The 16,435-nt window shown below is 31.7% G+C and overlaps 2 protein-coding genes across 2 annotated transcripts; one reads left to right on the top strand and one right to left on the bottom strand.

The window, feature by feature from the left end:
- Positions 1–648: 648 nt before the first annotated feature.
- On the bottom strand, positions 649–2,989 carry LOC116106418 (subtilisin-like protease SBT3.18). The gene is made up of 7 exons (XM_031392789.1): positions 2,914–2,989; positions 2,661–2,825; positions 1,909–2,579; positions 1,481–1,548; positions 1,152–1,397; positions 833–947; positions 649–675 (listed from the first exon to the last, which is right to left on the bottom strand). The coding sequence occupies exons 1-7, from the start codon at positions 2,987–2,989 to the stop codon at positions 649–651; spliced, it is 1,368 nt and encodes a 455-aa protein (XP_031248649.1).
- Positions 2,990–10,415: 7,426 nt separating this feature from the next.
- LOC116105986 (probable serine/threonine-protein kinase PBL16) lies at positions 10,416–13,108 on the top strand. The gene is given in 7 exon segments (XM_031392359.1): positions 10,416–10,860; positions 11,440–11,729; positions 11,812–11,947; positions 12,105–12,241; positions 12,378–12,501; positions 12,588–12,916; positions 12,918–13,108. Coding segments are annotated over 7 exon segments (1,137 nt in total). The 5' UTR covers positions 10,416–10,775; the 3' UTR covers positions 12,954–13,108.
- The last annotated feature ends 3,327 nt before the right edge of the window (positions 13,109–16,435 follow it).

Here is a 16,435-nt window from a genome sequence, read left to right as displayed (position 1 = left end):
GGGGCATGACATTGATGTTCCTGATTGAAAATTCCACTTCACGGAGCGACGTCTTCCGGTAACAGAGTGGAGGAGTTTTGGGAGGCCATGCTGCTAATATACCAATTCCAGGAGCAGTAATGTCTGGCTGTAAATTATACATAAGAAGCTAGAATTAACTACTATTCATTTTCTCTAAGTTTTAGCTAGTGATGAAAATAGATCTCAAATCATTTAAGCACAAAGCAATATTGAGCGCAGTAATGTCTGGCTGTACAATATGGGGGACAAAAGACAAATGAGGTTTTGTAGTGATCATTCAAGAAAGCTTTTTTTCTGAGTTTTTTTTTTTTTTTTGCAATTGACAAAAAACATATGCAATTATTAAAGCACAAGAATTAAACCTATTATGAAAAGAGAAAAGGATCATCATGATTAGCTAGGAACGTAGAGGACTACATGAGTAATTGAATGGTTTAGAAGGAGTCCCTAATGAAAATTCTTATATAAATAACTTTTAATGTTTCGGTGTTTGGACTGCGTTGGGAGGAGAAGCTTATCTAGACACTTACGTCTACGTGGAGAAAGCTCGTCGGAAAATGACAATTTTTTGGATATTTCCGTTTTCTTACAAATGTCAATGAGTAATGATCCCATGGAAATAGTTAATTACCCCATTGTCCAAGTGATTGTGACCTAAAGTTATTATAAAAGCAACTAATAACAAGAAAAAAGTTGAGTTTTATAGCTATGAGATGACAAGTGAGATTATTATGTATGAAAAGTTTGAAACAAAGTGTTTTCAATGGTTTTTTTTTTTTGCATATTGTTTCCTACAGTAAAACCAAAGTACCTTTAGTATATCAGGTGAAATGGAACTTGGTCCTCTAGAAGAGAAATATGCAACTGTTGGTGCTGCCACTTTTCCTATACTTGTTTGACTTGGTTTTATCTGCACTGGAGGAAGGCTTCATTGCCACATTATATATTCATGTCAGAAATTAACTAACCTCATAACCAATATAAATATCAAATATCCAGCTATTTAACTAAAAGAAAGTCTTCTATGAAATGGATCCACATACAACAAAGATAACTTAGCATTCACACGCTCTTTCATTTACTGATTGTATGTGCATCCATTGTAAGAAGTTTTTTTCCTTTTAACTTACTTTTCGAACTGAGCAAAGTAATCCTTGAGTTTAGTGGCTTGAACCATATCTAAACGAACAGTAGGGATGATATCCACATCAGCCATTTGGCTTGCCCCAGGCTCAGCAAAGATCAACCCAGATGCATTGGCCTTCATTACTGCTTGTTCTGCCTCTCCAATATCCACTGGTCCTACTGTGGAGAAGCATAACACTACCCTTGGCCTTTTGGCTACTATTTTATTCCAATTCTCCCTGCTGCAAACCCTGCACATGGAATGAAAATGTATAATATTGAACAAAACTTTTGCTTTCTCTAATGCAATTAAGAGTGAGGAAGAATGAGAGACCCATCATCAAAGTAATTGGTTGCATCAGCCAATTTTGCATTAATCTCTGTGCTGATTAATCCTTCTCCCTGTAGAAAGAGGATTAGAGAATTAGCTTCAAGGAATTTCGCATACATATATGTTAAGAAATAAAAGTTCATTTGAACAAAATGATTATAATGGTGGCCCTTAAAATTCACAGCTCACAATTAAGATCAAACCAACTCTAAGAGTTAGTCACTTCACAATCTTTACAAAGCAAAAAAAGTCGCTAATTATCTAGATCTTCATTTCACTTTATGGCTAATTAGGAAAATAACAACAATCTTGAAAGGATTCAAAGAAAAACATAAGTAACACAAACATAAATTATATGACACGTTTGTATTTTTTTCTCTCTCGTTTATCGTTATAAATTAATAAAGAAAGCGAAGAGTTGTTAAAATTACCATGATAGAGAAGTCACCATTGACTATTATTTCAGTAGGAAAAGCTCTATCAATGGAGGAAGCAGCCACAGAAATACTCCATGGAGCAACATTTCCAACTAAAGAAGGCTGCGGCCCATCGTTGCCAGCTGAAAACACCACAGTGACACCAAGTTGCATTGCATGGAAAGATCCAATACCAGCATTTGATGCAAAGAATGGACGCAAAGGTGGTGATTCACCGAACGAGGCTGAGATAACATGAACTCCGTCGCACAAAGCATCATCAAAAGCTGCAAGAATATCAGCCTCATTGCACTTCCCATCAAGATCCTTGCTCCAACAAACTTTATACACAGCTAATCTAGCCCTAGGTGCTCCTCCTCTTGCTGTGCCTTGCCCTATACCAATATAATTTGCATTTCTGACCCTGGATCCAACTGCTGTTGAAGCTGTGTGTGTGCCATGGCCTATGAAGTCGCGCGCAGAACGATACTCTTTGTTGCTACTCATGTTCAATGGGCCATATGCTTCTTCAAAACCCTTAACGTAGTATCTTGCTCCAATCAATTTCCGGTTGCAGGCCTTTGCCGGATCAAAGTTTTCTCCCTTGACACATTTTCCTTTCCAGCATGGAGGAATAGGCCCCATGAATGGCTCTTCCTTGAAGCTTTCAGATTCTGGCCACACCCCTTTCTCACCATAAACAAAGTATGTTAAATTAAACTACAATGACAATGGAGCGCAATAAGAAAAGATATTGATTATGAGACCTGAATCTAACACCGCAATGATTGTGTCACTGCCATAGGCAAGCTGCAATGGAGTCCCTTCATTTTTGTTAATGTTTTCTAAAGGGAGCCCTAAAAAATCCCAGCTTCTTGTTGTGTGCAACTCCAGTGACCGACTCTCGAGTACCGAAATCACTCCTTCGATCTCTGCAGGCAACAATGGGAACCTTTAAATGAATGTATACATATGATAACTACTGGATTGAGAAAGAAATTTAAGGGTTTGGTTCATTACTGGCTAAGGAGGCAGCTTGAGTTGAACTGAGCCTTGCTGAAAATCCAGAGAAGGCATGCTTGTAGCTATAAAGCATGGAGCGTTTAGCATCTTGTTCACTAAAATAATGATTAGAAGAATAAATAAGTGTTGCATTCTCGTATATATGTGAAGGAAAATTAAGTAAAAAATAAACTAAACCTTGAAAAGACACTAGAGAGGAGTTGAATATGAGAGTTTGAAGTGAGATAGGGATCATTATATTGGGTGAGCCCTAAATAGACAATGTAAACCTGCACAAAAACACATGCAATATATACATAAAAAAGAAGATCAAAATTGAAATGACAAAGGATATCTCATTATTATTGGCACATTTGGGAAGTAAAGTTAGACATACATGGGATGCAAATGTAGAGTGAACAAAATGAAGAGGAAGTGATGAGAGGAATAGGCCCCAAAAATAATAAACATGAGAAGGCATATTGTATAAAATTATTAATTTGTGTGTCTCCCTTGGAAGAACCAAACGGATGTGGGGGGAGTTTAAATACTGTAGGTTAAGGCAATTCTTATGATTTAGCTGGATGGTTATAATGCTTGTATATGAAGGCTAGCTCTAAGGCTGCAACAACAGTTAGATATCTTCTCATTTTCATGATGATAATTTCTCTTCCAAGCTAGTTGACAGGGTGAAAAATTAGGAATACCTCCTATACACACTCCTTATCTTTAGGGTATTGTTTCTCTCTTGTATAGTGTTTGTATTCATATGTACATTTAGGTAGAATTATAGCCTAAGACTACCTTCATAAAGCTTAATCATATACCATGAATTCAATCAAGAGAAATCCATGTGACCTTCATCATCATTCTTTTGAATTCTTTAATCTTCACTCACTTCATTGTCTTCTAAACTCGTATATTTGATGTTTCTAAAAATACTTGAGAAAGAAAGTAAGGAAGATCAATCAGAACGTCTTCATATAACTTCTCTACTTCATTTGAAAAATTCAGTAGTTGTTATAAGAACTTCTGAAAAGTAATTAAGTTTAAGCTCGTTTCTAAGTAATTAATGTGTATTAAACTATTACATCATAATGATATAAATATACACTATATTACTTTTTCTTTTCCCAATTGAAACAACGCATGCAAGCTTTGGTCCCTATTTTTAACTAATGAGCTGGTAATTGTATATTAACAATGTAATTAACTTAGTCTCATGTGATCATGTGGAGTCTAGCTAGGAATTTATAGGCCGGCTATACTGTTAATTACTCCAAGCTGCAAAAGTTATATCTCAATTTTTTCACATTGGAATCATTATGTGTGTGGCATTAATTATAATTAAGCTGATCACGCTATTATATAAACTAATTCTCAACTATATATATGTGTGTATAACACCATGTTATTCACAAAAAACAACTTTAGAGATCAATGAATCAAAAACCCACCTTAGCCATAAGCTTTACAAGGCTCAAAGTAGCAGCTAGTAGAAGTATCTACTTCAAAAAGGCAAATACTGATTCTACAAATGAAAAAAATACAAATTGAAGGATGGATATGTTTACCCTAGCAATCAAATCATCATTACTAGCTTAATTTTCTCTAAAACATTGCTTGAATTGATCGATTACTTCGCGTAACCACAAGTTCATAATCAAAGGACTTAGATTATACGAAACACGTTTTACCTTCCAATTTATATATATACTTCACATCATTGAACCTACTTATTCCATATGAAAAATAAGAATAATTTATTTTGTTGATAGGCAAATGATCTCTTTCATACCAATCCATAATTGCATCTTAATGCATTTGTCATAATTTGAATGAAGTAAAGCATCTTGTTTGCTTTGATAAGCAGGAATTTTAAGTACATAAAATTTATCTTTCATGAGGTATTGTAATAGTTATATATGTATGTGGTTAAATTGACCTTATTACCTTATACAAAAAAGAAAAAAAAGAAAAAAGAAACTCATCAATTAAACAAGTAAGGTTTTATGATTTTTGTATAGTTTCAAATACATATGAATGTTACTTATTCATGAATTTTGCATTTAAAGGTATAAAAGAATTAGTTAATTTATGGTATGGTACTATGAACTTATATGAGCCAGAGATGATAAAATATGTATAATGCATGCATATCCAGCTAAAGCTAGCTAGGGTTAAGTGTAATAATCTGTGTTACTAATTTGATCGAAGTAAAAAAAGACACTAAGCGTGTGCATGCATGTACATATACAAGGGTAGATTTGTGAAGATTCTATAGAAGCAGCGTATCAAATATATTTTGATCTTTAATTAGTCGACTGCTTTGTTGATTAATATATATATATATAGAAGCAACCGAATGTGCCCTTTGAAGCCACTGGCTAGTTTGGTGTAAAACTCTAAGCATATGTTGATTGTTGAGGTCTTAATTATCACAAATATATTGGCATTCAAATTAATGTTATCTCTCTCAGTTGCATGGCTTTTAATAAATTTTGGTGATGGATCGATAAACTCTCATGAAGAATACCAAAAATCTGAGGCCCCATCTATTTCCTATTGATGATTATGGGAGTAGGACCAGGATCGTATTGGAGCATTTGATTAGGTAATGTAAGGTACCCATTAATTGGTTAATTAATTATTGATTTGTAATTTTATTAATTAATTATTGTATCAGTAGTAAAACTAGCGAGCTTCTACAATACTCTCCTATAGTAGTATTTAATTTGCCTAAAAAGTGCTTTATAATTGCAATCTGTAATATTTTTAAGTACAATTATAATATGTATTATAGGGAGTGTCGAAATTAATCATCTAAGATTTGTTAGACATAAATTAAGTTATGATATAATATATGATTAGACATATATACTTGTATATGTGTATGCTCATGAAAGTCATAATTAATTCATCTTATAATTTGCCAATTAATGTAATTGCAATCAATCTTTGTATTAATTATGTGTAATATTTAGTGTATTATTAATATTGTTTGCATGCATGTTAATCATCTAGTGTAAGATTAGTATTAGCTACGGATCCATATATATATATATATATATATATATATATCAATTACTACTTATAATTAATTAATTATATATATGATTATGGTAAAATGTATTGGTTTATCATTAAGGGAAAATTAACAGTTGTTATGAATATACTAGATTATGATTAGCGTTGATTAATTCTTCTACATTACTCTTCAATTATATTATAGAAGTTGTCATTATACACAATGTGAAAAGTGTTTAATCGATATATATAATCAAGGGTAATCTATGTATGTTTATAAGCTTTATTGTACTATTGGTAGTGTTGATAAATGATTAAATTAAGATTAATTAGAACTTTAGTTATGGAGATATTTTATACATTATGATTATGGTTAATAATATACCCTCCATCTACAATGCACAATAATAAAATGTCATTATACAAGAGCCATTATTATGTACACATCACAAATAATTTGACTTTACATTTGTGCGTGGGAGAGAGAAAGGATCGAAAGTGGTAGTCAGCTTGCTATCCATACATCCAACTTTCCATCCAATATTATATAAATTCATTGTATTCTTTACATTTTCACTTTTTTCTTTTTATTTATGTACAGTGAGTTTTTAGGAATGGAAATCCTAAATTTTAATACACGAATCAAATTGTTGTCATGTGAATATGGAATGAGAATAATATTCCTATTGCATTTTAGATATTATTCTATTTTTTTGATACAATTAAATTGAATTACTCTTATATATCTTTCGAGCAGACTCTGACCCTTTTAATTGTTTCTCTTGCCCTCTTAATAATATCTCTCAGGCATACTCTAACACTCTTTAATTTTTTTTCCTACCTTCTTAATTCTGACATGATATCATAGTTTCTCTCTCAATCCTAACTAAATTATAGCAATTAATCATTAGTTTAACTAAATTTGTATTCGAATGAGTGCCATAATAGGGTTTAAACGACAAATGTTATATGACAAGTTTAGGACACCGCTGGTAGTAACATGGTAGGTGGATTACGACGTTTTATGGTTTTTTCTCTATATATATATATATATAAAAACCCAATTTTCTTGTAGTATCTTATAACGTTTATGATGTTTGAATATGAAAATTTTTAGAGTTTTATATATAAGTTAGTTTGTAAGAAAAGTTTATATGTGTATTATTATTTTCTATTTTGCACTCTGAGTTTTAGTTTTCTAAGTCGAGAAATGAAACAAAGAAGAAGAGTATACATGAGAAATAATGGACCCACTTTTCACTAATTAACATCCCTTTCATTTTGCTTAAAGTTCTTCCAAGGAAAATGATGAGAAGCTCATTAAACTTTCTTTTTCACAAATTAATCTAAATCAAGCTTAATTTAATTTGGTCATAAGGTGGGACATTCATCAGAACTTTCCCAGCAATTCCAAATGTCTTGTAAAGTCTATAACTTTGATCCCAGCCCTCTAATTAATTAAGATTAATATATCTTAAGATTAATTAATGTTTTTACTATATATTAAGTCTAGTCACACCATGCTTTACTATGTATTAAATTACCTGCCGACTTTTAAAGAGCATGAATTTAATTAATAAATAGGTTGATTATTCTTATCTTTTCAGGATTGAGTGTAGACTAATCAATCTATATATCATCGCTCTCTCTTTGACCATACTCGCACTTTTTGCATCATCTTTTGACATGTTTTGATTCATTTTCAAGCTAGGGTTTTGTTCAAACACGCCTAGTAATTAATTAACCCCATGACCTTTACTAGGGGGGTAAAAAATTTTCACTTATATATTATATATAAAAACTTTTAGAGAGTGAAAGAGATGTGCTCTAATATTGCATGCTGGAGGAATATCTATATATATATATATATATAACCAATGTTTAAGTAGCTTAGCTAGGTTTATATTTAATGGGTAAAACTTAAATATCCTTTTACATGATCAACTGTAGAGATGATTGGCAATCTGCAAATATGTTAGCTTTATATATAAATATATAATGGATTCAACTTCCCATTTGAGTCAACAACATTAGCTAAAACTTTAATTTCTTCCCCACGATATAAATGTTCTTCTTAAAATAATAATGTGCATGCACGTGTATTGTTTTTTCTTTTCTTTAATTTCTGTTCTAATTCACACTTCTGCCCTTTAATTGTTTAGTGCATCAGGCTAGCAAATGAAGTCAAACTCTTTGTGCTCCCACCTCTATCCTTTAATTTCCAACTTAGCTATATATACTAAATATTATGTATGTGTCAACTCTTTATATATTCTCAAATGAGTGCATCCACACTTCAATTGTCTCTTAATGAGTTGATAATAGTTCGTAAAATATTTCCTCTCATGGTCAATTCACTCCTATCAATTTAATACCTTTGAAAATTTAGATTTGAATTAAAAGAAAAGAAAAAAAGCCAACATCGACACAAGAAAACAATTATACTTGTGTATATATATTCAAATGGGTATCTACATTTCAACGTTATCTGTGTAATAGGATAATAGTTAGTAATATTTTGTCTTTTTGGTCCATTCACTCCTATCGAGGGATGCCTCTTGAAACTGAGGTATGAATTGAAAAAAAAATGTCAGCATATACACAAAAAAAAAAAAGAATCGTGTTAAGTATAACTTTGACAAAATTAATATCATAACGATTTGACTAGAATGGTGTTATCAAAGCTTTAACTACATTTTTAAAAGAGTTGATACAACCCGTAAAATTTATCTATTTTAGTCAATTTATTTCAACCAACTCAACCTTTGAAAATTGAGATATAAAGTAAAAGGAAAGAAGAAATATTAACACTCTCACAAGAAAAAGATTATATATATATTCAAACAGGTATCTATACTTCAAGGTTATTTCCAACACAGTCAATAATAACGGTGTTGAGATAATTTTTAATATATATATATATTCAAGCAGGTATCCATACTTCAATGTTGTTTCCAACACCGTCGATAATAACGGTGTTGAGATAATTTTTAATAATTTTACTTCTATCACTAGAATACCTTTGAAAATTGAGATACAAATTGAAAGAAGTTAGAAAGAAAAAAATGACTTCATGGGCAGGGGAAAAGACCATATCTATGTGCACATATATTCAAAGGGATAATCATGGAGATAAGCTAACAAAGACATCAAGTTATAGAAGACAAGGAGTCTACATATATCTTCTTGAATTTTGACTAATGAAGAAGTAACTAATACGTTCCCTTAGCCATTGAAATTGCATAAGCTCTATCATCATCATTATCGATCCCTGTAGGTCGCACCACCACCTACATTCACCACTTCCCCAACTTGACGTGCTATTTGCCCATCATGCTTTGTATCCCACAAACACAAATTTTTATTTCTTATCAATACTTTTGCGTCATTTTTTTTTTGTACTCTTTACAAAACATGTTGCCAATAACAATTACACAAGCAAATCTAAAAGAGAATGTTTAGGATTCAATTAATCCAGGCAATTTTGCATTGGACTAGTTAAAAAGCAATTTTTCACTCTTTTAGTATATAGAAAAATACCTTTTACAATAGGTTTCTATTCAACCAGTCAATTAGAGTATGCGTGTATACCATGTGTGTTCATGTATATCTATTGCACAAAAAACTTTCTCCTCTCGTACAAATCTAAAACATAATGTTTAAGATTAAACTCATTAAAATGCTTAAAAACACTTTCTGTAAAACATTTTTACATTCAAAAAGCCAATAATGATGTGTATGTATGTCACGTGCGTTGACGTAACATGTTTTCATTGACTAATTTTACATGTATCTTATGCATAGAAGATTTTCTCCTTTTATAAAAATCTAAAATAGAATGTTTAAGATTCAATTCATCAATGCAATTTTGCATTAGAATGGTTAATTAAAAGCACTTTAATGTACATTTAAAGAACCAATGAGGATGTGCATATATGCCACACACATTGAAGTGACACGTTTTTATTAACTAATTTTACAATCCATATGGTGCAAAGAAAACCTTTTTCCTCTCATATATTAGGGGATTGTAACACTCTCAATAAAGTAGCACTGGCACACATAATAATTCCGTTGTAGACACTAATACAATTTGATTTACTCTTTATAAACAAATTTAGGAATTACAACCCTAGATAAGATCGATTTTGGATAATGGGGTCGTTTTTTATTCGGAAAGGAAGGCTGCTGCATTATACTATGTAAAGTTAGATTCAAAATGTGCCTAACTAGAATGAAATTAGGGAGAGTACATGTTAAATACAATGTAAATTGATGAAGAATAGCACTAAACCTATAAGAAATGAAAAGTTAGGTAAGGTGGTTGCAAGCTTCCTGCAAATGGGTTGAGTAGTAGTGAATATAATATAAGAGTAATGGAATGTATTGGTGTGTGAACAAAGAAAAGAGAAAGAATAGGCTGCAGGCTAAAGGAAAGCTGGTGAAAGAAAAAGATTGGAGAGCATTAACATGCGCACTAAAAAACATATGAAAGCAAAAGCTACAACAGTTTCTTTTTTTTGGGAATCAAAAATCAAAAACAATTTAAACAAAATCTCTGCCTCTTTGTGGACCCATTATCACCGTAGCCAAGCATTAGCCCCCACCTCAACACTCATCCCATTATTTTTTCAACCATTCTCTCTCTCACTTTTCCTCTCTCTTTCTCATTACCATTTCCATCACAAAACAATTCTTTCTTTCTTTCTAACATAAACCAGTTTCTGGAAACAGAGTGTTTTTTTGCTTTGTAAAAGTGTTTTCTTTGTTGCTAAATTGAGGAAATTTTGGTTTTGGTGATGAGTTTTTGTTGAGTAAATTGATTTTTTTTTTGGTGGGTTACCGGGTTTTGTATGGTTTTTGGTTTAAAGATAATGGGAAATTGTTGTTGTAGATGGGAGCCTTCTGTGTACATAGTTTCATCCAATGCAAAATCAGGTTTGTTTTCATTTTCTCTCTAATTTTATTAATTATATTTAATTAAAATTTTATTATCTTGTAAATTTTGAAATATGGTTCGTCTTATTATGCCTTTTACTTGCTGAATTCAGTTTAATTTGTTGGTAAAATTTAAATCAAGTAAAGTAAGCATTCACTCTGTTTTTGAGTTTCTATATACTTAATATTTGTCTAATTTTTTTTCTTTTTCCTTTTGATTTCTAGTATCCTAACTTAGCATACTCTTTGAATTTTTAGTTTGATTATCCTTTTAATATATATATATATTAATGTTTGGAATTTAATTTTTGATCCCATGTTACTTTATCTCTTACTTTTGTTATCTTTTGCTGTGTCACATGAATCTTCTTAAGCCTTTTCACATTGCAGTCAAAATAGAGAAGTAAAAGTATATTCCCGTGTTATGTTTAGTTTTTGCTATTTCTGAATGCTTCATTTGATTCCTAAAGCTAAAAATATTCTACCTAAGACAAAGAAGGTGTCGATTTTAGCATACAAGAAGAATATTAATGAATTTGCTATGCTATGTTGTGTTTTTTCATTGAAAATCTTCAAAAGACGAGAGCCCAAAACCAAGGAAGGATGACAGTAAGTTGCCATCAAACCCCAAAGAAGTAGAAGACTTGCGCCGCGATTCTGCTGCAAATCCATTGATTGCTTTCACATACGATGAGCTGAGAATAATCACCGGAAACTTCAGGCAAGATCGCGTTCTGGGTGGAGGAGGCTTCGGAAGCGTTTATAAAGGGTTCATTTCTGAGGACTTGAGGGAAGGGCTGCCGTCCATTCCGGTTGCTGTTAAGGTTCATGATGGTGATAACAGTTATCAAGGCCATAGAGAATGGCTGGTAATTAATCTTCAAGTCTTGTGTTACCATTAAATGAAATTTATTTTCCTTTGATTTCATGAAGTGTGTTGTGTGTTTCTAGGCAGAAGTCATATTTTTGGGGCAACTTTCTCATCCAAATTTGGTTAAATTGATTGGTTACTGTTGCGAAGATGAACAGCGAGTACTAATATACGAGTACATGGCTCGCGGTAGTGTTGAGAACAACCTATTTTCCAGTAAGTATATACTTTCATTTCTCGATTTTGATATTGAGATGAAAGCTTAAACGACACAACTTTTTCCGCGCCAAGACTTTTAAAGCTACTGCTAGAAATCTAGGAGCCTATAATTGTTTTGTCAATGTGATGTATATGCATCATTTCATTTTTGCAGAAGTATTGCTTCCTCTTTCATGGTCTATCAGAATGAAGATTGCCTTCGGCGCTGCAAAAGGACTAGCCTTTCTTCATGGAGCAGCAAAACCTGTCATTTATCGCGACTTCAAGACATCTAACATTCTGTTAGACACAGTTAGTACATTCTAATCCTTCAACAGTTTGTCAGCAATAAAATCGAATGCTTAAGCATTGTTTCTTTATACCGAAAGTTGATCTTGTTTATTAGACAATTGAAATCAAGTTGTAATTCAATGTATACGGAATGCAGGACTACAATGCCAAGCTTTCTGATTTTGGCCTTGCAAAAGATGGACCAGAGGGAGACAAATCTCATGTTTCGACTCGCATAATGGGAACATATGGATATGCCGCACCCGAGTATATAATGACAGGTTACATTCTGGACATGTCACATCTCAAGTCACTAGCGAATGAGTATTTCGACTTTTGAAATGACATACGTAATCTTTATGTGCAGGTCATTTGACACCGAGAAGTGATGTATATAGTTTTGGAGTTGTTCTTCTCGAGCTTTTGACGGGAAGAAAATCTCTAGACAAGTCGAGGCCAGCGAGAGAGCAAAACCTAGCGGATTGGGCTCTACCATTGCTGAAAGAAAAGAAAAAATTGCTCAACATTGTAGATCCAAGATTAGAAGGAGATTATCCAATCAAAGGAGTTCACAAGGCAGCAATGCTAGCATATCATTGCTTGAACCACAATCCAAAAGCAAGGCCTCTAATGAGGGATATTGTAGATTCCTTGGAGCCTCTGCAAATTCCTGATGAAGTTCCCGCTCAAAAAATCGACAATTCTAACTGTGATTAGTGAGGAACCAGTTTAAAAGAAAAGAAGATCATTAGTTCACAATGTAATTAATAATTAACATATGGGGGGGTCATATCTTTTGTTTTTCGGTTTATATATACTATATATATGTGCTTCTTCTCTAGAGATTAGATGGAGAATTTTTGTATCAAATTGATTATTATGCTTAAACTATAATAAATACATAATATCAATGTATTTTTATGTGTTTTGTATATTATATTGTTAGCATTTTTAGCTCGGAATAATATTAGCATATCTTAAGAACAAACGACGCACTCTTTGAAATAATTTATCTTCAAGGATATAGAATCGACATCAAAAAAGACAAATAAGCATTAAAAATATAACTTTTTGATGCCGTCATGACGTCGTTTCTGAGCTAGGGAAAACCAGTTAGGAAAACAGTTCTCCGACCCCAATCAACAATTTGAGAATGATTTTCATTGCCAACACTTTCTTATATATATATATATATATAATTTTATTTATTTATTTATTTATTTTTAAATGCTTGATGATGACATGGTCCAGATAGACCATTTTTTTGGTAATGAAATACTCAAAGTTTTATATCTAAAGCAAGTTTTAAAGAAATCGTTACGAGTTTTTTGGTTGGTTTTGGCTATGGATTAGTTAGCACTTAGCACCCCAAAATTGACTTGACTGAGGTGCAGAAATTTTCATAGAACATTCAAAGATGGAAGACAAAGTCTTTATTTAAGGACTGCATCAAGTAAAGATTAGAATTTAACTGGTTTGGTCAAATAAGTAACTAGCTTTTCTATATCTAAATCACTTTTTGACTTACAATTTCAGCTATTTTGCCCCTTTCAATTAGTAAATTTCTGGCTGCTTATTCTTATCCAAGATTCATAAAATATAGTAGTACTGGTATAAGCAAAGATTACTCATCTTAATTTGAACAAGTTAATGGCCACACCACTAATTAATTAAATTACTATCATATATAATTATATATGTATAAATAAAAAAATAAAATAAAAAGTTGTTGGTAGAATCCATTAATTCAGCTTGGTCGTAGCTTATGTCAATCCTACATGGAAACCATTGGAGGAATTAAGGTTGGGATTCCTTGTAATTAAACACTTGTACACATAGAAAAAGTCATATTTTATAAATATATATTAAATATGACAACCAAAACCTGCTAATAAAGTGCTTTTCTCAAAGCACTTTCAAGTTTCAACTGCTCTTTTGCTTGTCTCTAGAATTGATCTACATAATTAATTATCTAATAAACTCCAAAAGAGGGAAAACAAATTAAAAAAAAAAAAAAAAAGGCCGGGCCAAAATGCACTAAGGTGGGCTACATAATTTAGGTTTTCATTTTTATTTATTCTCCAGATAGAAACAAAATTCAAATACGAACTTAAACCTTAATAAATTAATACTTGATAATTAATAACCTCAATTAAATAATACTTTTAGCTAGTCCTAACTTGGGAATAATATGGTAAATTAATAATTCGCTAAATTTATAAGAAAATACATTTAAAAAAAAATATATGTACCCCTTGATATATAAATTAATAATATCCTTATACATTAAAATTATATATATATATATGACTCAATTAGGAGGCATTTGAGCTATTCACTATACTACATTAACTCCTTAGCTATAAGTTAGGCTGATGATGTTATTTCCAACCGCTATTTCTTATGCCATATTAACTATACACAATATGTATATACATTAAGTTCAATATTTTAGAAAAAGAAAATAAATAATACCTCGATAAATAAATAATTTATTAATTTATATGATTAAATAATATATCAATTAATTAATAAATTTTCATGATTTTAAAAAATATTAATTTATCGAGGCTTAATCATATATAGTTGATTAGTTATAAGTAGATAATATTGTTATGTTTAATAAAAACGAATTTTAAAAAATAAAATAAACAAACCCTTAATTCTCACCAGGATCAAACCCCAAAAATATACATATCTTTTCGTTGTGAGGATGCATACGCATACATGTATGTACTGAAATCCCCCTAAGCTATAATTAAATAACTGAAATCCCTTAGGGGGCATTTGGTTCAGAGAATGTTGGATTACTGGAATCTTATATTACCTTGAAGATTACTAGGAATCTTTAGGAAAATGTATTTGGTTAGTTGATGGAGATGTTATACTAATATGTTTGGTTAGGGGGAATAAATTGGTGGGTATGTTATTTAATTACTAAATTGCCCTCTTTTTAAATATTAATATAATATTATTTTTGAATAATTTCCCAATATTTCAGATTTAGCTAAAATACCACCGCTTATATAAAACTTTAATTTATGACAAAATCACCCCCACCCCTGCCGCACCGTAAACCACCACCAGAAGTCTCTGAAAGTCGCCGTGAGTAGCTCACCGTGATCACGAGGCACTGATATGGCCGTTTTTGCCCATATTGATGGTCGAAAATGACCATATCAGGCCAGATACAGCTAGACCCATCAATCTGGCCAGAATAGATATGACTATTTCCGGCCAGATATGCTCTCGATATGGCCTTTTCGGCTATCAATATGGCCAGAAACGACCATATCGAGGCCTCCTGGTCACAGTGGGTTGCTCACGGTGGCTTTAGGTGACTTCCGGCAACTTCCGGCGGTTGTTTGGCTAGCGACAGGAGGCAGCAGGTGGGTGGGGTTGGTGGCTTGTGTAAGCTAAAATTTGTTTTGATTTCAAGGGTAATTTTGTCCAAAAAGTTAATTAAATGCGGTGAAATGGTAAAAGCAAGATTCATGTAAATAAATTTAAAAATAAGGGCATTATTGTCCTAAAATTTTATTAATAAGGGATAGAATTGTAAAAAAAAAAAAAAAAATTACCTAAGTAATCTTACAATACCTAAGAAAACGGAGGTAATCAGATTACCTCCAATATTACCTCCAATATTACCAACAGTAGCCACTATTGGTATTTGAAGATTATTGGAATCTTATATTACTTGACAAACCAAACATGGTAATCAAGTAATATAAGATGACTTAACCCTAGTAATCCTACATAATCCCCAACCAAACGCCCCCTTAGAGCAATAACAAAAATCCTCCTATCATTAAGTTTTTGGTGTTAGATAAACGGTAGAGGAGCAATATGATAAATAGTTATTAATCCACCATGTTATGATGAATTCTAAACGGTCAACAAACGACAAGAGAATTTTTATTATTTCGTAAATCTTAGAGGAAATATTCTAATTTGATTAAATCTCAGGGGGGTTGAGAAAACCCATAAAGTAAACATTTTAAAGAGTTACATTAATTTTTAAGGTACGATAAAATAACAAAAATCCTTTGAGGATTTAGAAATAATAAAAATACATTTGTCACTAAGTTTTAAGTGTTAAAATAAATGGTATAAGAGTAATTTGATAATATTTACTAACTCACAATAGTTTAAATTTTAATGGGTCACTAACAGTTTATTAACAATAGATAAATTTTTGTTATTTCAAAAATC

This window comes from Pistacia vera, unplaced genomic scaffold, assembly GCF_008641045.1.
Source record: "Pistacia vera cultivar Batoury unplaced genomic scaffold, PisVer_v2 Contig117, whole genome shotgun sequence".
Lineage (NCBI taxonomy): Eukaryota > Viridiplantae > Streptophyta > Magnoliopsida > Sapindales > Anacardiaceae > Pistacia > Pistacia vera.
Note: the sequence above shows the minus strand (reverse complement) of the source record. Positions and strands in the feature narration are given on the sequence as shown.